Here is a 21,329-nt window from a genome sequence, read left to right on the forward strand (position 1 = left end):
TTTTAAACTATACTTTGCCAGTGACATACTCACTCTTCTGGACATTGTGTGCAAAAATACGGATAAAATCTATGGGGAATTTGGGTTGGATTTAGGTAATTATTTTTCCACTCCTCATTTGGTGATGGAATTGATACTTAAAATCACCAAATAATAAATAGGTCTGATCGCCGATGTGGATCAGTATCTGTTTGTAGAGAGATCAATGAGGGGTGGGTATGTTTTTCACGGGGATCGTATCATAAAACTGATCCGACCGGACAGCACACCAGTGAAAAGTCGGATGCAGTTTTTTCGGATATGAATTCTCTTTACCCATCGGCAATGTCTCACTACTGTTTGCCGTTTGGCAATTATAAATGGCTTGACAATCCGTGTGCTTCAAATTTCTCCAACATTGCTAGTGTTGAGGAGAATGGGGCACAGGGATGGTTTTTTGAAATTGACGGTGAAATAGCCATGGAAATCCATGACTCGGTAAAAGACTTTGTTTTTCCATGCATAAATAGACCGGTAGGTAGGGACTCTCTGAGCCCCCACAATTTATCTTTAGTAGAGGATGGGAGTATGCACTGGGTACCTTCAAAACAAAAACTAATTGCAGACCTCAACCCGAAACAGAATATCGTTGTTCATCACGTGCTATTGAAATGGATGGTGTCCAATGGTTTCAAGGTCACAAGGATTCATAAAGCTCTCCAATTTGATCAAAAGCCTTACATGAAAACGTTTATTGACACCTTTGTCAGTAAGCGTTCACAAGCGAAAACGAAAGTTGAAAAAGAAGTCTATGAACTCATTTTGAACTCAGCTTTCGGTAAAATGTGCGAGAGCGTACGAAACAGAAGTCGATGTGACATTGTAACCAACCCCAAAGATTATGCTCGAATCATTGCGGATCCAAACTTCACATCGTTCACAATCATAGACTCTGATATGGTGCTCCTACACCGCAAGAAAAGAAGCATTGTTTTAAATAAAAATATTGCAGGCGGAAGTGCAATAACTGAAATATCCAAGAAACTCATGTTGTCATTTTATTATAATGTATGCAAGATACAGTAGCCGATTGAGGGACAAGTTCAAGTGTATTACGGGGACACTGATTCACTCCTGTAAAAAGTCAAAACTGAAAATCTATTGAATGATTTGGAAAATGGCGAGTACATTAGCTCACGAATGGACTACACTAATTGGGACGAATCCCTCTACCCAGAGCTAGTGAAACGCCAGGCCCCAAATCAATTTTTAATGCTAAAATCTGAGACAGGTAGCGATTTGTTATCCAATGGTGTGTTTCCTGGTCAGAAGGTGTACTGTGTGGAAACACACAATAAGGATATCAAACAAATTTGTAAGGGGGTGCCTACATACTTTGTAAAAAATAATTTCGACATCAGTGTTTATAGAAATTGTGTGGCACTTAGTATAGTGCCAAGAGCCAAAGTCATGGCGATTCGCTCTTTACAATTTAAAAACTACACTATTAGAGTTGAGAAAAACGCCATTTCGGCCATATCGGACAAAGTTATATGTACTTGAGGATGGTGTGAAGGTACTACCACACGGTCATTATTTAATTTGAAATCAAGCTGAAATTATGAAGTACAGAAAACAACTCGGTCTACAAAAGTTCACTTAAATTCATTAAAAAAAAAGGACAAATTGGAGGGGAGGGTTTTTTGGGTAATGGGGTTTTTTTTTTATTCTTTTTTCTATATCACAAACAATTTTCAATGTGTGTGTGTGTGTGTGCAAGGCAGAGCAATTTCCACTATTTAATGCCCCGACCCCGGCCCGCGGCGCTTCCCGCGGTGCTTCCCGGCCTGCTGCAGCGGGCCCCGCTCCCCGGTCACAGCAGGGCCACCCCCGGCCGCCGCAGGGGCCACCCCCGGGGGGTTTGGGGGATCCCAAAATTTAAAATGTTGTAAATAAAAGTGTTTGATATTATTTCAAGTGCATTATTCTAATAAATGTTGTATTTTTTCTATAAATAAACAAAAAAAAGTGTATTTATTTAAGTGTTTTTTTAGTGGCTATTTAAATGTTGTATTTTTTTATTATAAATAAATTTAAAAAAGTGTATTTTTTCATGTTTAAGGTGCTTTTTTCAATGTAGTATTTTTTAAGTGTTGTTAATTTTTTATCTGTGTATAATAAAAGAAAATATGATTCTTTATTCGTTTTCTTATTATTCTTGAACGGACTAGTAATAGGGAAATTATTTAGTCATTAGACAGCCATAGTCTACAGTTAGTTGTCTGGGTGAACTGTTGAAGGGAACATGTATCAATTTAAAACACAATTCAAAACTTTTCTGTGTGGGCCGTCAATGTCAGGCAAAACAAAACTCTTAACTAAAATAATTAAAAATTGTGATAAAATGTTTGTGGTAAAGCCGAAAAAAATCTACTATTGTTACAGTATTTGGCAGGAGTCATATGATAAAATAAAAGCAATTGCCACGACGGGACTGGTGCAGATACAATTCATACAGGGACTTGATGTTTTCAGAATTATTGAACAAAACTCTTGACTGATTATTGACGATCTGGCTGAATCTATTGAACAATGGTCCAAGGAAATACTACAACTGTTCACTGTTCGCTCTCATCATGAACAGATTTACGTTACTCCGGTTCTACACAATCGCTTTTGTCAGAGCAAATGTTTGTAAACAGTTGCTTTTAACTGTACCTACTATGTCACCTACAGATTTGTTTGTGATTATATCTCGCTAAGTAATCATTAAGCAAATATATCCAGGCGCCCCCAAATTTCTGCTCTCAGCATACAATCAGGCAACTAATAAACCCTACGGCTATATCCTATTGGATCTCAATAAAAAAACACCCGAGGATCTGCGTGTGGTCACAGATATTTTCGACAATAAAATTACAGTATATATCCCCATGAACACTAAAAAGACCTATTAGTTCCTATCATGACACTGAAGAAACTACATGAAAATAGACATCTGTTTTCAGTTCTAAGCACTTCAAAACCCTCGCTTAGGAAAGCCATACTCAAGCATGGTATTGACAATGATTTCATTAATACATCAGCAACTTTATTGAAAGCAGTGGGAAAACCATTATTCAAAATCAACGAAGAGTACAGGATTTAACGACTATGACATGTGGCTTTCATGCACTACTCTTTTTCATGTTCAGATGCCGTGGCTATACCTACAAGCAGTTTCTCGACATCTACGTTGACATACCTCGATTGAACGACTTTCTAGTGGAAAATATACTTACAAGCGTATTTAATATTGATTTTAGTGCCCTACGAATAAAATGTTCTAAAAATGTATTTGAAACTGTTTATTAATAAATGATAAAAATATATATACATGATAATACGACTTTTCTACTCTTTAGATTTCATTTTCTACTAGGTATAGGTATTTGTCGACAACAACTAATGCAGGTAGATTATCTGAATTCACCGTGTACTGATCCTGATGTACTGCAATGTCAGGGTCACATTTTCTACAGTAGAGTGTAACTTCACTCTTTTCATATCTCTTTGTATAGTCAATGATACTATTCTCATTCATTCTATAGAATTCACATGTTTCAATTTGCTTATTTGAAGCAATTTCACAAGCAGTGTCCTCAAGTGTCGTATCACATTCTGTCACAGCCAAATAAAAATCAGTGGGCTTATAAACACCCATTGTCTTCACAACGATGACGTAGAAACCATATTCTTTTGTTGTTCCAAGAGTTAAATCGCTGACCCGGCTCCTCCTCCTAGAACAATGTAAAACCACGACAATACCAATCTCGTAGCAATAAACCAAAATCACGCTTAGGATTCTTTCCAATCATGCCGGGATATGTATTCTCCAACTGATTACATTTATCATAGTGACAGTTGGAACATAGGTGGCCTCTAGGATGAGATTCACACACCTCTTCAAGACAAGAATTACAATCTTTAATTTGTACAGCATATGCTCTATGCAATTTACACGGGTTGCATAATCTACACTTTTCATCATACTCGTCAATCATTCTGCAATTCTCACATGATGACCAGCTGTCCAGTGTGTACATATATAGCGGACGTGTATGGAACATTTTTTCATCTGTTGACACTCTTACTGCCACATTGAAACTAAGCTAGTAACAGCAAAAAATTGTCTGGGATACAGAGAGAGGAGTAAATTATCCTTGAACACCATCTTTCTCATGAAAAAAGTCCTAAATTTCTAAACTAATGTTTAAAAGCATATCCACAATATCATTTTGCCATTTCGTGATCAATATATCAATAAATTGTGTAAATGCATTTGGACCACGATGTAGAAGCTTCATACAATAGTCTAATGATGGAGAATCAGTTTTCATTATATCGACAAGCATACCCCAAGAAAACATCTTCCTTTGAATAAACAGCTCTAGAAAAGCGTCATCTAGAATCAAACGTTTTTCCATAAGCACTAGATTCTCATGATTCGCTCTTTCTCAAATCTACCCATTTTTTAGAGTCCTAACACTCTCACAACCAATTACAGACTATCCAGAATTTTTCTACTCTAAAAAATATACGCCAATCTACTATAGTATGAAAAATACCTTTGACTTAGAAAGAATTTTATTGAACATAATTACAATAATAATTTTCACTGATGCATTTTTTTCTCATCAATATATTTTGACAGGACATCAAGTGCTGACCGAAATTTATTTATATGGATAATATTTACTTCTCCGGCAAAACATAGTTGCTCCTCCTGCTTAAATTTGCTTAATGATATCACGTATCTAGCATACATATCACCCCATTCAAGGCATAGTCTACAGCCTCCGGTTATTTCCACAGCCACATTTGGTACTCGTAAATCCTTGCTGCTACTGCCGGCTCCATCATTAATCTCCAATAACGTAAATGCACCACTCATTTTTCTCTACTAATATCCTCTCAACTAAACTATTCTCTTTGAATTCAATTCTCTTACTAATATGAATTATAATGAAAACCATTACTTTTATTCAAATCCCAATCACCAGTCAAGTTATCGTATATTGAGCAACCATCGGTGTCTCTGATTGGCTCCTAAAAATGTCTACGTCAAACGATACATTCATTGTGCAATTCATATCAATAACAAAAAACCAGTTTCTTGTACGCGTTCATGTACCCCTGAAAACTTTATATAACTTACTATTGATGCTAACGCTCCAATTATCTACTGTTACAGCAGTAAAATTCCCGTGATAAATTGCCCATAGTCCTGGAAAGACTTTGTTTTCAGTTTCTCAGCTAAATCCCCCCCCCCCCCTGAGACACTGACATCTCAGGAAGTTGAAAATTTGTTTTGTAGTGAATTTAAGTTTTCAGGAATTTTTCTTCAACTTAAATTAGGGTGCCGATAGGTGTATTAATTAAACTGTTAATTAAGGCCTTGGCTAGTAGCCAACACCCTAATCAACAGTTATTTCTTATATATTTGTAATAAAAAATCTATACTAAGGGGTATCTTCTTAGAGGAATTTCTATAGAAGCCCTCCAACCACGCATTGCACTCCCGGCCGAAGGCAGAGAATCAGGATATCGGTTCCCGCGCTACGCAGACCATTGGGTCAACATACGAAAAAGTTTTTTTTTTTACTCAACACAATTAAGACAAGTTTGACAAGTTTGAATTAATGCGTATCCTAACCCAACTCTAGAGGCTTCGATGACCTAGCTAATGGTTAGGTCCTAATTTGGAAATAATAATAATTCAAAATTGGCCTATAATTCCAAGAAGAACAAATTTCCGACGCTTTCTTTTTTGTCAAGCCAAACTTGAAACTTGTTTCAAAGAGTCTTTCAGGTTTTACCGGTGGGAAGTGATACCAGGAAGTTAAAGCGCTTTCCTCAGATTCTGATTTTGACTTTACTGACGTAGCCTGGCTTTAGCGTGCTAACCTTGGCGATAAAAAAGAAAGGAAAAAGGAGACATCACTGCTGCTAATTCAAAAAACGATATTCTTTCTTTCACTTGTATTTGCCGCAATTTTCAAGCTCTTTTTCAATTTTTTGAAAGTTTTACTATTAAACCTTTTTGAATCACGTTGTATAGACTGTAGTTTGTTCTTTGCTAGGTTGCAGCCGCTGTACTTACAACTATAGGTGTCACTCCGCAGCAATCATATTACAGGCCAATTTTTGTTAAAATCCCTCAGAAGGAGGGGATATTAAGGGCTAAATTCCCTGGAACACATGGGGAGGCTACGAATACGTCACTTCTGCCTGTGCTGCCATATCATTTGCCTCTAAAACTAAACCCCAAGACATTTTATTTGTTAAACCAATCTTTCTTCTACATGCACCAAAAAAAATTTTGCTCCTGGATAAAGCCAGAACAATTGGTTTCAAAGATAAATTAGCTGCCTAGGGATGAAGTACGGGAGTATAAGTACATGAACATGATTTTAATTTTGCTTTTCATGTTTCAGGTCGCAAGAACTAGAAGATGGGAGGAAAGATTGTCTTATTATCGGAACAGATCTAAACCCTTCAACCAAGTAAGATTCAGTTGTTAAGTATTCAATTTTTTGGCTTATTTTCAACATTTATTAATTTTTTCTTTGGGTTTAAGTTATATTTTTTTTTTTTTTATAAGAATGAAGATTAAAGTACTCTTAGCATTACCAGGTATTTAGTAGCTACCAGGTTACATAATCAGATTGTGACCAAACACGGCGGGAATTAAGATTTAGTGCCCTTGTTATGCCTTTTGAAGATCAGAACGCAACCTTTCGTGGGATGGAAAGCAGTTTTAAATACTAAAATCTCGTTATCAGGACATCCAACAACAGAGTGTTGTTGGATCTCTTCCAATGACTGTGTAAAGTATAATTTAATATTTTAGCTGTACTTTTGAGGGCCCAACTCTTAACCAACGTCTGTGGAAGGAGGAGGGGTGGAGATCTTTGTTGGCCATCACAGTATGTACCAAGTACATAAAAAGGGGGTCACCGGATCTCAATGAATATTTTTGGGAAGTATGGATTAATATCATAGCTGGTTTTTTTTTGGGAAAGCATACCCATTCTGACCTCTATAGGGGAAGGGGTTTCAAATTCTATTGGTTGCGGCATTTGTGTCTTAATGACCTTATGGATCTCAATCGAGCTTTGTTGGAAGTAAGAGGAGATGCCCAAATTGTTTTTCTGGTATTTTCTAACAAACCGATCTATATAGACGGAGAAGCTTCTATAATCTTGTCATTGGGGTATTTTCTAGTAATAATTGTAAGATCTCAACAAAACCTGATTGAATTAAATAAGGGCTAATGTCGGAGCTATGCCTGTTTAGAATCGGGACTCTATTTGGCCCTTATTAGTGAGAAAAAAGGGAAATGATCCCTAAGTTCTCCTCGTCAGGTCTTCTAGTAGAAAAGGTTATCAGATCTCTGCCAAATCTTATTGCAAGTAAAAGGACGTGTCCTAAGTAGTATTGATATAACAGTTCCGACAAGACAGGTACCCAATGTAGCTATAACAGTTCCGACAAGACTGGTATCCAATGTAGCTATAACAGTTCCGACAAGACAGGTACCCAATGTAGCTATAACGATAGGTACAAGACAGGTACCCAATGTAGTTATAACGATAGGTACAAGACAGGTACCCAGTATAGCTATAACAGTTTCAAGCGGGGTGTCTCCCTATATAGCTATAACGATAGAGAGCGGGGTGTCTCCCTATATAGCTATAACGCTAGAGAACGGGGTGTCTCCCTATATAGCTATAACAGTTAAGAGCGGACAGTCCCCCCATATAGGTACAATTAAAGAGAGCAGAGTGTCTCCCTATATAGCTATAATGATAAGTAGCAGAGTGTTTTCCCATATAGCTATAACAGTTTCAAGCGGACAGTACTCCCGCCATACAAGCAGACAGTGTAATGACCGGAATTCAACCACCGTGAAAATTCGTGCTGATCTGTGTTAAAAGTGCGTGATGTTTTCATGCTAGTGATGTTTTCATGCTAGTGAGCGTGGATATAAAAAGTCCAATACCGAGTTAGTATCTCAGTCAATAAGTTGAATTTGAATAGTTTACATTATTTCAAATTGGAGAAATAAACGTTCAAATATTGTGAGAATGAGCAGTTTCAAACTATTACACCTCGAAGGAGCCGACAGTGATGTTGTGAAGACAAGAGCCTCCAATGTAGCAGTTGACATTGGAAAGGATTCCCGACTAACATTTGAGTGGGATGGAGTGTTTGGCAGATACGTTATATTATTGAGTAAATTTAAGTCAGATGAACAATTATGCTTTGCTGCAAAAGTGAATATAATGTATTTATCACGACTACAGTATGGATAGAATGCTATTATGAAGCACATTGAGGAAAATGGATTGACTCACCTAACGCAAAGAGAGTGAAAATATATTCTTTTATTACATTTCTGTCGATAAAAATGTTTTTTCTTATAATGTTTTTTTTTTATTAGACACTCTAGATGATCGTTTACTCCACTCTCTCTCTTTCTATGATGGTTGGTGGTGATGGTGGTGTTGTCCAAAAGGTATTGAGATTATGCCCAAAGTAGAAACTTGCAATAGTTATTTTAGTCTATAGTTGGTAGTGGGAGTATCAAGAATGATTGGATTTGAGAAACAGAAGATCTTACGGAATCTAGTCAAATTGGAAAAATGTTTAGTGTTAGATGATGACTTTTTGGAATTAACTGTATAATGGGATCTGATTCTCCATCCTTGGATTATTGTATGAAGCTTATGCATTGCGAATCAAATGGATTTACTAAGTTTATTGATATATTAATTGAAAGGAAGCAAAATGACATTGTGATTCTGCTTTTAACCTCTATATAGAAATTTATTTTTTAAAACAATAGGAAATGAGTTTTTGTGACGATGCTCGATTACTCCTCCTCCTAGAAGACAATGTTATTTTTTTATTGATTTTAAGTCTGTTTTTTTCTGACAGTGAGATGTACAACATCGGAAAAATGTATCATACATGTTCACTATGTTTATATACATTAGTCAGCTGGTCTTCATGTGAGAACTGTACTACAGTTGATGGCTACAATAAAAAGTTAGACTATGCACTCTGTGTAAATTGCATAAAGGATGTGCTGTACAAATTACGGACTGTAATACCTGTCTTGAAGAGACTTGTGACTCTCATCCTAATGGTTATCCATGCTTCAATTGTCATTTTGATAAGTGTGACCAGTGGGAAAATACTTACCCTGGTATGATTGGAAAAAACCCTAAACGTGACTTCAGTTTATTTCTAAGGGGTTGGTATCGTCGCGGCTTAAAATTGTATTGGGAAGACGAATTTGGAGCACGTTTCAATTGCAAAAACATGTAAAGAGTATGGTTCCTGCGTCATCATTGTGAGGACAAAACTAGTAATTATTATAAACCTAGCGATTTTTATTTGGCTGTGACAGAAAGTGATTCTTCATATCAGAATATTGTGTGCGACATTACTTCAAATAATCAGATAGAAACAGGTGAATTTTTCAATATGAATCGTAATAGTATCATTGACTTCACAAGAAGATTTAATAAAAATGAAGTTACAATATATTGTGGAAAATGTGATCCGGACTTTGCACAACAGGATCAGTACAAGTTGAATCCAAATGATCTGCCACCACTAATCGTTGTCGACGACGATGACTGTGATGATGATGATGATGATGGAGTCATTTCCTTATTGGATTCATTGACATTTACTTTGAGGGGTCTCTTACGATAGGGCTTGTGTTTGTCCACCCGGTGAAGTGCATTTTGAAGCAGAATTAATTTTTCATCGTCGGCAATTGTCTCATTGTTAATGAATTTATTGAGATTGTCCTCGAAATGTTTTTTTGGCGAAAGGGCGAGTTCAATTGGAGTCAATTTATAGGGTTTGGCCATTCTCTCTCTAGAGAAAACTGTTTACAAGTCCTGCGATTATTGGCAGTAAAAGTGTAAAGAAGTTACCATCCGCTTGAAGAAGTCGTTTTCTTTTAAAATCGTTTCCTTTATTTTTGCTTGCCGCTGATGCTAGAGAGCGTACAAGGGAATGATGTTGTTTTGTCTGCTGCTTAACACCTTCTGGCAGTTGAACATTGCCTTCGGTTAGATTTAAACAAAGTTCAGATACGAGATTAATGAATTCTCTGTCGACACCAAGTTTGAGTGTGGCCTCCCTAAGTCGTTGTTTTGAATTACCAAGGACAGTGATTAAATATCTATGTTCTTGTCGTTTCTTCAGTGTCATGATTGCAACTAACGACCTTTTTTACTATTCACCGGCAGATATACAGTAATTTCATCGTCCAAAATATTGGTGACTACACGCAAATCTTCGGTTGTGTTCTGATTCAGGTCCAGTCGAATATAGCCATAGGGTTTCTTGGTAGCCTGATTGTAGGCCAAGAGTAGGAATTTCGGTTCACCCGGATACACCCTGTCTGTTTAACGTTATGAGGGAACTGGAATCACAAACAGCCCTGTAGATGATATAGTAGGTGCAATTCAAACCAAGTGTTCTCATACACTTGCTCTGCTGAAACAGATTATGTAGAACTAGGGTTAAGGAGATCCGTTGATGATGAGATCGGACAGTGAACAATTGTATTATCTCCTGAGACCATTCTTCAATAGATTCAGCCAGATCGTCAATAATCAAGCAAGAGTTTGATTCAATACTGTTGAAAATTTCCAGTCCATGTATGATTTTCTTGTCTGGGGCAATAGTTTTTATTCTATCATAGGATTCCTGCCAAACTCTGTAGAAATAGTAAATTTTAGTTGGATTTTCTAAAAACATTCTGTCACGATTTTGAATTATTTTTGTTAAAAGTGTCGTTTTGCCGGACATTGATGGTCCGCATAGAAACGATCTGAATGGTGTTTTAAATTGATACATGTTCCCTTCAACAGTTCACCAAGACAACTAACTGTAGACTATAGCTGCCTAATGACTAAATAATTTCCCTACTACTACTCCGGTCAAGAATAATAAAAATGAGAAGAAGAAGACGAATAAAGAATCATAATTTCTTTTATTGTACACACATAGAAAAGTAACATCACTTAAAAAATACTACATTTTAAAAAAGCACATTAAACATGAGAAAAAAATACACCTTTTCTTTAAATTTATTTATAATAAAAAATACAACATTTACATAGGCACTAGAAAAAAAAAACACTTTAATAGATACACCTTTTTTGTTAATTTATTTATAAGAACATACAACATTTAATGAATAATACACTTAAAATAATAATAATATCACTTTTATTTACAACATCTTAAATTTTGGGATCCCCCCACCCCCACCCCCGGAAGGGCGTGGCTGCCGCTGGTGGCGGCTGGCTGAAGGCTGGTACCCCCCTCCTCCCCCCCCCGGGCTGGGCGCGTGGCCAGAAAAAAATTTTAATACTTTTATTTACAAAAAAAACAACATACGACTCTGCCTTGCTATAAAAAAAAATGCTGAGTTGGGAAAAAAAACTACTGCTGAGTTGTGAAAAAAATAATGCTGAATTGGAAAAAAATATCTATTAAGAAAAAGAATCCAACCACCACCACCACCCCAACCATTTACTATTTAATTTTTCCCGACTGAGGCGATGTCTATAATCTCGAGACACACGTCGGTCAGAAGTTAAATAATGTCCATGGGGTAGCACCTTCAGACCCTCCGCACACACATAGACTTTATCCGACACGGGACACATGGCTATTTTGTCAACTAAAACTGTGTGGTTTTTAAATTTTAAAAAGCGAATCGCCATGACCTTCGCCCTTGGAACTATACTATTTTCCACACAGTTTCTGTATACATTCATGTCGAAATTCTTATTCATGTAGTGTCTAGGCACCCCTTTGCAGACTTTTTTTATTACCTCGTTGTGTGTTTGCACACAGTACACCTTCGGACCTGCAAGCACACCACTGGAAATCAAGTCACTTCCCGTCTCTGATATTAACATTAATAACTGATTTGGGGCCTGCCGCTTCACTAGCTCCAGGTAAATGGACTCGTCCCAATTGGTAAAGTCCATTCGAGAGCTAATATGCACGCCTTTTTCCAAATCTTCCAATAAATTCGCAGTTCTAACTTTTAGCAAAAGTGTATCGGTATCCCCGTAATATACTTGAACTTCTCCCTCCCCCGGCCGTTGGTGCCTACACACATCGTAAAAGAATGACAACTTGAGTTTTTTTATATTTCTGTTATTGCACTGCCACCTGCAAAATGTCTATTTACAATTACGTTTCTTTTTTTTCTATTTAAGAGGCTATATTTAAGTCTATGATGGTGAATGATGTAAAGTTTGGATCGGAAACGATTTGAGCACATTATTTTTGGTCTGTCAGAATGTCACAACGACTTTGATTACGTACACTCTCACATATTTTACCGAAGGCTGAGTTCAAAATGAGTTTAAAAATTTCCTTTTCAATCTTTGTTTTCGCTTCGGAACGTTTATCGACAAAAGTGTCAATAAACGTTTTCAAATAGGGTTTCTGGTCAAATTGGAGGGCTCTATGTATCCTTGTGACGTTGAAATCGTTGGCTACTATCCACCGCATAAGAACGTGATGTACAACGTTATTCTCTTTGCGGATGAAGGTCGGCGATAAGTTTTTGTTTTGAAGGTGTCCAGTGCACACCACCATCCTCTACCTTAGAAATATTGTATGGACTCAAAGAGTCCCTAGTCACCGCTCTGTTTATGCACGGGAAAACAAAATCCTTCACCGAGTCATGATGCTCTACGGGTATTTCACTATCAATCTCAAAAACTATCCCCGTGCTCCATTCTCCTTAACATTGGCAATGTTGTGGAACTCTGAAGCACGAGGATCGTTAAACCATTTATAATTTACACTCAGCTAAGAGTAGTGAGAAATTGCCGACGGATAGAGGGAGTTCATATCCGGGAAAACTGCATCCGACTACACCGGTGTCTTGTCCAGTCGGATCAGTTTCAAGGATACGATCTCCATGAAAAACATACCCTCCCCTCATTGATCTCTCTACAAATAGATGCTGATTCACTTCGGTGATCAAGCTTATCTCTTCTTTACTGATTTTAACAATTAAATCCATCACTAAATGAGGAGTTGAAAAACAACACCCAAAATACAACAAAAATTCCTCGTATATTGTACCCGTTTTCTTACATACAATATTCTGCATCTTCTTTGCACCATTTGCTAGGTACAATCTACATTAATCCCATCCGTTTTTACACCCTCCCACAGCCCAAACCATAATGGCGAATTCATAGTTGACAGTGGTGCATTGACGGTCGTAAAGTGAATCGGAGAATGAGGTGATGGACGGCAATTGTTCCTCAGAAAGCCTCGCGGTGGAGTTTTAGTACTCATACGGGTATATGCCCTTACACGTTAATAAATCATACATTTCACCGTCTGGAAAGTGCTGTTTAAGGAGGTGTTGCTTAAGAAGGGTGAAACTATTAAAATCGCCACTTTTCTGTACTTCAATGAGTTGTCTTAGGGATTTGGGGAAGAAGCTAAAGGAGTATAAAAAACGGATCTTATTCACGCACAATTTGTCATTATCTATTATTTGCCATTTGAATTCTAAGAGCAACAGCTTTTCAGACGACTTGGGTATGATATTATAAGAAAAAGAACCATCTACCCATGCGCCATCTACAACTCCACCTCGTTGCAATCGTGCCAATGCCGGTAAAATAAATTTCATGTCATAGCTGGAATTGTGTATATAAACAGGTAGAAACAATTGTTGACTAACGTTTAAATTACATGATTGATGCCACCTTACGAAAATTAATCAATCCCGATACAATCTGGTTACCAAAGCGATCTTGGTCACGGACCATCCCTTTACCCCCTTTCCTCTTACCCTCTTTCCCTGTTCCTGCTGTCCCTGTACCCTTAAAGAATTCCCCCTTACGAACCCCACATATTTTTCAGTTTCAAAGGCCAAATCGTTTTCTAGAGATAGAGTCACTGTATAGGACTCATTTTGCATCCTGGAGCCCGATTAAGTTGCTGTTTTAGTGATGGCTGTCACGACTGAGAGCATACACTCCTTACCACCCAATCTCTCAACTACCTCTACCAATTGCATGGAATTACACGAGTCTCTTTGTGCGTGAGTATAAGAGACTGCAATGACCTCATTCTTTTTGAAAAGATTTGAACTTAATGGATCATACACATCTATGAGAGTGGCTTCGCAGTCTACGGCCACCTTGCCACTCTGTTGGAGCGTGTTTTGAAGGTTCTTAAATCGAAAGATGGCCCTGTCACCGCTAACTGTTTGTACATATTGGCATCCATGACACTTGCAATGCTTCTTATGGTTGTTTAACTTAATTTCTGACTGGAATTTAGAAAGGCATGTCGGACAATCTTGGCATTCCCCTCCTTTGTTCCCTTTACCATCACTTAAAACAACATGAATTCTTTGTATTGGAAAAAAATTTCATATTGAATCGGGGTAACTGGCTGGCTTGTAAAGAAGCCAAACCCAATGTTCCACTGATTCAATGGACGGAGTCCTCGCTGGAAATATAACCCCCTTTTTGCACTGACCACCCTCAAATTCGGTTTCATATTGTAGCACAGTAACACCAATTTTTAAATGTGCATTAGCCCGCTCAAAAATAGTTATCCCACGAAGTGTTACTGGATATTGATCAATTAAACAATTAAAATTTACTTTAGGGAAATTTAGACTCCCATTTACTGTATAATCATCCAACAGTGTCTTACTAGCATACCGTTGCAGAGGCTTGTGAGCTGCCACAAGAAATGCATATTTGAAGCATTGAAGCCCTGTATCGAAATTGAAGCGTTGTACACCATTACACTCCTTTAAATCTTCATTATATTTTGCCCCCACCTTCCCCCTCCCACTTCTGAAAATAAAATTATTTTTAAATTTACCTAGATTAATATCCAAACTCCCAATAAATAAAACCACCGACCCACTACCCAACACAGTATAATTATCCAATTTTGTTACTATATTGTCAACCTATTCCATAAAAACACCCTCAAAATTATTCAGGTTCGGATGAAGTGGTAGCATTTCAGTACGTAAATAACGCTCATACACCTCATCCGCCTTTTCATTGAAATAAATTATTTTTTGTGCGATGGCAGCCTTAATTCCATCCCTCCCACCACCCTCCCGAATCACTCTTTCAAGAAGGGCTCGAATCTTCCCACATAGGAGTGTACTATGTCCACCGGATCCGTTATGATGCTACCTGATGTTAGTGAATTAAATCGGTCCTCAAACTCAGCCCTGTAAACATACACATTGTGCAAGGCAGAGTCAACTAAATTAAAATCGGGCATGACAGGGGGCGTTACGGGGATTTCATTTCCTCCACCAATTTGCTCAATGATGGGGATGTTGCGTGGTGTGAAATCCCCCAACTCACTCAACAAACCCTCGAGTGTATCAGGACTGAGACGATCAGCCCATTCTAGGGTAGCTGGTTGAGTCATACCCCCTGTAAATATACTTGGTACATTAATATAACTATCCCCTATATTTGGAGGAATCATACTACAACTATCATCACCAAACCAATCGATTAAAAACTGTTCAATCCATTCCTCTGGCTCATCCTCTTCAAATTGTGTTGGTGGTGGTAATAAAGGTATTTCCATGTTATCAAATAGATTACTGTTCCTTAGGTTTGTTGCTGGCGGGAGTTCCTGTACATTTATCTAAAAAATGAATATGAATTTATTTTTTTTTACAAGAAAATGAAAATTTAGATTGTCTGTGTGTGTGTGTGTGTGTTTGTGTTTGTGTGTTTGTGTTTGTGTGTATGTGTGTGTGTGTGTGTTTAATATGATTCTTCGAGTTTAACCTGGTATAAGAAAGAGAAATTATGCCATATTTTTTTTATATGGTGATGTGACAATTCAATTAAGCTGAAATAAATATCTTCAGTGTTTAATGATCTAAATCTATAGAACCGCTACCCTTTTATTCCTTTTTTTTAATTCTTAATTCATGCCAGATCCTAACATTGACATTGAGGTTTTTTTTTTTTTTTTTTTTTTATTTAATAACACACACACCAAGATAGATATATACAGAGATAGAGAGAGAGAGAGAGAGAGAGAGATAGAGAGAGAGAGAAGATACAATTTTTCTTACGTGATCACGGATAGAGGTGACTGGTTCAATGACTACATTAGCTTCATGGAATGGGAATATGGTTTGCATGTTGAGTGTGGCAGTTGACCGGTTGACAGTTGGCTGGTGTACGATGGGTCCTGATGGTTGTGACATATTGCTGTGGATGCTGGATTGGGGAGCTGGATAGTTGGTTATTGGGCGGTTTATGGTTAATGTTGATGGTATTAATGGATTCGACCTACGACCATGTTGCATAACCGATGGTCTGTTTGAGATGACCACCGGAGTCGCTTCAACCATTCTTATATTCTTAATGGGGAGGGGGAGCTCTGGAAAATCCTATAAAAAAATTTTTTTTTTCATGAAAAAAATCTTGAAAGAGAATCATCAGTCCTCATCAATAGTATGCACAAGAATAAGTTTTTTAAAATTTAAATTAAAAGTGTAATTTTATTTTTCTGATATTATTTAGTGATGAAAAAAAAAAGTTGAAAAAAAAGTTAAAAAAAAAACTGTCAGAAAAAAAAACTGTCAGAAAAAAAAGTTAAAAAAAAGTTAAAAAAAGTTAAAAAAAAAGTTGAAAAAAAGTTAAAAAAAAAGTTAAAAAAAAGTTTAAAAAAAAGTTTAAAAAAAAGTTTAAAAAAAGTTAAAAAAAAGTAAAAAAAAAGAGAAAAAAAGAAAGAAAAAAAAAGGGGGGGGGGGGGTTGGAGGGGGCGTCGGGGGGGGGGGGGTTGGAGGGATGGGGGTGGACGATTGTGGCACTTTGGGCCAGTGGGGAACGAATGTGGGGCCGGTGGGGAATGAATGTGGGGAACTTTGGTCCGGAATAAAAAATAGGTATGATTTAACTCATGCGCTAAGCTCGCAAGCCATTTAAATACAGTGTTTACATACTTTTTTTTCTTGTTTTGATATTGCTCTTTACTGACCTCTGGAGATCCAGGTTCAAAAAATATTTAACAATCTGTTAACTATAATAAGGTCTGTATAAATTTTAGTAGAATTAATTTCTTTACCCACTATGAATATAAAAGAATAACTTATTTCTTGCGTGTAGCTTTCGACAATATTCCTTTTATTTGAATGCATCATTATATTTCAAGTGCCAATTCTGAACTGAGAAGATAACAAATTGTCAGAGTTTTTATATCCGTGTTCAAGGTCAAGCATACAATTAAAGGTAGCAGACAGATAGGAAATTACTATAGTATAAAGGAAACATCACGCACTTTGAACACAGATCAGCACGAATTTTCACGGTGGTTGAATTCTGGTCATTGCACTGTCCGCTTGTATGGCGGGAGTACTGTCCGCTTGAAACTGTTATAGCTATATGGAAGACACCCCGCTCTCTAGCGTTATAGCTATATGGGTACCACCCTCGTACCTTCCATTGTATCAATACTACTGTCCTATTCGTTTTTTTTTTGGTTGTATATCAGTTTCATTTCTCGGTTGGAGTTCCCGAAATCTTTGGCATGATAATCTCTACCTCAGCTGTTAAAATTCAGCTGCACTAAAATTGGCTTGACGCTATTTTATCAGTCATAGTTTTGTCCTTCGTGATTTTGGGCCTGATCCAGCCTACATGGAAGGAGAGGGCTCCTCAGTGGTCCTATTTATCCGTTTTCAGTGTCAGCGCCTGACCTCATTTCTCTGGGGGACGGAAAGGACCTCCTTGATCAATATCCTCAGAATAACTATGATAATTTATTCATACTCCTAGAAGGGTTTGTCAGATTTCAGCCAAACTTAATCAGAAACCAAATTTGCTGTGATAGCTCTGTTATTTTAATTTCTGGACCTATTCGACCTTTGCGGGGAAGGAGGAAGGGTAACCCTAATTTCTTCTAGTCAAGATATCTATTAGAAGTGACTGTTGAATCTCAACCAAATCAGCTGAGAATAAGAACTAATGTCCTAACTGTCTACTCTCGGAGTTTGGTCCTGTTTTAGCATTAGGGACCTTTTTGAACAGAGTCACTAAATTCTTGTCATCAGCACTTGTACCAGATGGAGATGTCAGATTATAACCAAAGTTATTGAGAAGTAAGAGTAAGTATCCTAACTGTTGTTTTCTTGGGATCAAGATGCAATCGTACTCCTGCAAAGAAGAGGCTGCTACTTTTTTCTCGTTAAGAGTAAGTGTCCTAACTGTTGTTTTCTTGGGATCAAGATGTAATCGTACCCCTTCAAAGAAGAGGCGGCTACTTTTTTCTCATTAAGAGTAAGTTTCCTAAGTTTTTTTAGGGTTTTTTTAGGGGGGGGTGCAAAATAGGTTGATCCGATAAACTTGCGTTAGGAGCAAGTTCAATTAACTCAAAATTCCATTAATTAAGAAAATTACAGTACGTTAAACTTCGTTAGGGGTACGCGCGCCCCCCTCGCCCCCTCCCTGGATCCGCCACTGCCTAACTGGTGTTTTCCTGGGATAAAGATGCAATCTTACCCCTGCAAAGAAAAGGCTGCTAGTTTTTTCTCATTAAGAGTAAGTGTCCTAACTGTTGTTTTCTTGGGATCAAGATGCAATCGTACCCCTGCAAAGAAGAGGCTGCTGCTTTTTTCTCGTTAAGCTTAAGTGAATTGTTGTTTTCTTGGGATCAAGATGCAATCGTACCCCTGCAAAGAAGAGGCTGCTACTTTTTCCTCATTAAGAGTAAGTGTCATAACTGTTGTTTTTTTGGGATCAAGATTCAATCGTACCCCTGCAAAGAAGAGGCTGCTACTTTTTTCTCATCGGAATATCTGAGAGAGGGACTGTCATATCTCAAGTATATTTACTGGAAATTAAAAATACATAAATTCAATAGTTTTACCTTTATTAATCCGTGTCTGGACCAACCTTTGTGATAGAGGTGGGGAGGGGAGTCTTACATTCTCATCCTGATGCCCTCTATCAGACTGGGATTTCAAATAAAATGAAATTTATCATAAAATAAGGATAGTCTCCTACTTGTGCTTCTTGAGGGTCTAGAGCTGATCTTACCTCTTTGGGTAATAAGAGGGAGTTGGGATAGATTTTTGTAGTCAGGATACCTACCTGAAGAGATTGCCAGTTTTCAACAAAATTCAGTGGTAAGTGAAAGCAGCTATTTTAAATTGTACCTTTTTGTGATCCGATCTCGGCAGGAGGGAGGGTGTCCTGAGTTTTTGTTATGAGTGACAAAACATCTATCAAGAGAGCCTGTTTAACCTCAGCCAAAATTGATGAGATTCAACAGCTAATGACCTAGTTTTGCTACTTTCAGGCTTCTAGTTATAATTGAAAGTTGTACCTTTTAATGACTCGAGCATGGTCTGACCTTGGTAGGATGGAGGGGTCCCGAATCCTTATTGTTAAGGCGAAGAGTTTGTTTTATATTGGTGAGAGGTCACAGTAAATATCCTAGTTTTTCTGTTTTCTAGTTTCACCATTTTGCGGTATATACCAATTCTGAATTAAAAATTGAAAGAGAATTTTCGAAATACACTAGCATGACTTGCTGTAAGTCTTTGGAATCTTGATTGACTTTCTTGATGCTAGAAAAGATGATACACGCAAATATTTAAAGAATGACGTTCTTAGCGTTCCGTCCTCTTAATTGCTTTTGCATTGGTCACGCTCACTAGCAGTTCCAGAAAAGACTTACTGAACACGAAAATTACATTGACATAGCTCTTGAAGTTGAAAAATCCTCTGGATCCTTACCCCTTTATTTAGTTTCAAGAAGCAACATTAGGACTATAATAAATGGACAGAAATTACCTTGTGTATAAGGGGGCTGCCATACTCTTAACCCCCATTCTCTACGCTAAAGTTTGAATTTTTCACCAATGCTTCAAGAAAGAATGCTTAAATACTAAAGCAATGTGTTGAAGAGCTCATTTATTTTTTCGTTGTACCTCGAGAATCCCATTCGGTAAATAAAGCGATTGCAAGAACTAACGCTACATTTTTTTCACTCTAATATGCTTTCAGTTAAGTAGTTGCTAAATTCGAACGTAAAGAGATGATTTTGAGGGAGTGACAGCCCCTTTCATCCCTAGAATAATTTCTTCTTGTCCTGAGTTGTAATGTCACTCTTTTCTTTCATTTGAGAAACTTTTCTTTTTCTTTTATTTAATTATCTTTACATTCCTAGCTAGCTAGTCCTGAACTTCCTAAATACCAATTTAAAAAAGCGATAATAAAAAAAATGGGAAAATCTATCCAATTTTTTTAAGTTAATCCCTTCAGTTTAGGACAGGTATATTGCGATCTTAAAGATAAAATAATTAATAATTGAGTAATTAGGGATTATGAACCACTAAATAATTATGATTTAAAAGATGTAGTGTATGTTTCTGTGTGTGAAGCAGGAGGTTAATAGTTTTACCTGGAAATCTCATGCTAGCCAGTGTCTTGCTTCAAAATTTGTCATCTACGTTGTCGTAAGCTTGTTGGAAGTCATGGAACGCTGCCCCAAGGATCAGGCCATTTGACTGTATGAAATGGACGGAATCCGTATTGTGTCTTGGAGAGTTTTTTTTTTTCCTGGGACTTTCTGACCGAGTCATAAATTGCATTTCCCAAAATTTGCCGAAAACCAGGAGTAGTTTAATGGGGAGCTGTGATGATGTATCGTCATTGGATTTTCCTTGTTCCAGTGCAAGGACAATGACAGATGCTTTCAAGGTGTATCGAAATTTTTATTGAGCCAGTAGTCGTTGCACATATCTAAGAAAAAATTTTTAAATTCATTTGGGAGGGAAAAGAGCCAATATAGGCGAATTTTATCGGAGCCGATGGCGTTTCTAGGGACTTGTTCAGCAATCCCAAGCAGTGGCATAATTTCATCAAATCCTGAGAGGAAGGGGGGCAAAGTTGCTGCCAATTTTTACAAATCAAGTGAAAATGATAGTGAAAACTGAAAAATGAGCCATATAGTACCAAACAGGTAAAGGTATACTAAAGAAAACTGACTCGTTTTTTTGGATGCCTGAATTAAGTAGGCTTATCTTAATTTTGACAAGATTTTTGAAGAAACTAAATATCAGAATGGGGGCAAACTGGAGCCGGGGTGGGGGTAAATCAAGGTCTTGTAGGGGCAGTTTCCCCCTGCCCCATGGAAAATTTCCCCCCTGATCCCAAGGTGCAACTCTATTAATTAGGAAGGGGTCATGCAAGTCACTATTTCCAAAGAGTGCCAAAGTTTGA

General features: G+C 37.4%; 1 protein-coding gene across 1 annotated transcript in view; it reads left to right on the plus strand.

The window, feature by feature from the left end:
• LOC148951153 (uncharacterized) overlaps positions 1 to 21,329 on the plus strand; it is a 212,444-nt gene that overhangs the window by 184,913 nt on the left and 6,202 nt on the right. Inside the window, exon 8 of the mRNA XM_089090162.1 lies at positions 6,456 to 6,524. Coding sequence (XP_088946288.1) covers positions 6,456 to 6,524 — 69 coding nt within the window. The remainder of the gene's footprint in view (positions 1 to 6,455; positions 6,525 to 21,329) is intronic.

Source organism: Artemia sp. Qi Xiang Cuo, chromosome 6 (assembly GCF_049724085.1).
Source record: "Artemia sp. Qi Xiang Cuo chromosome 6, ASM4972408v1, whole genome shotgun sequence".
NCBI lineage: Eukaryota > Metazoa > Arthropoda > Branchiopoda > Anostraca > Artemiidae > Artemia > Artemia sp. Qi Xiang Cuo.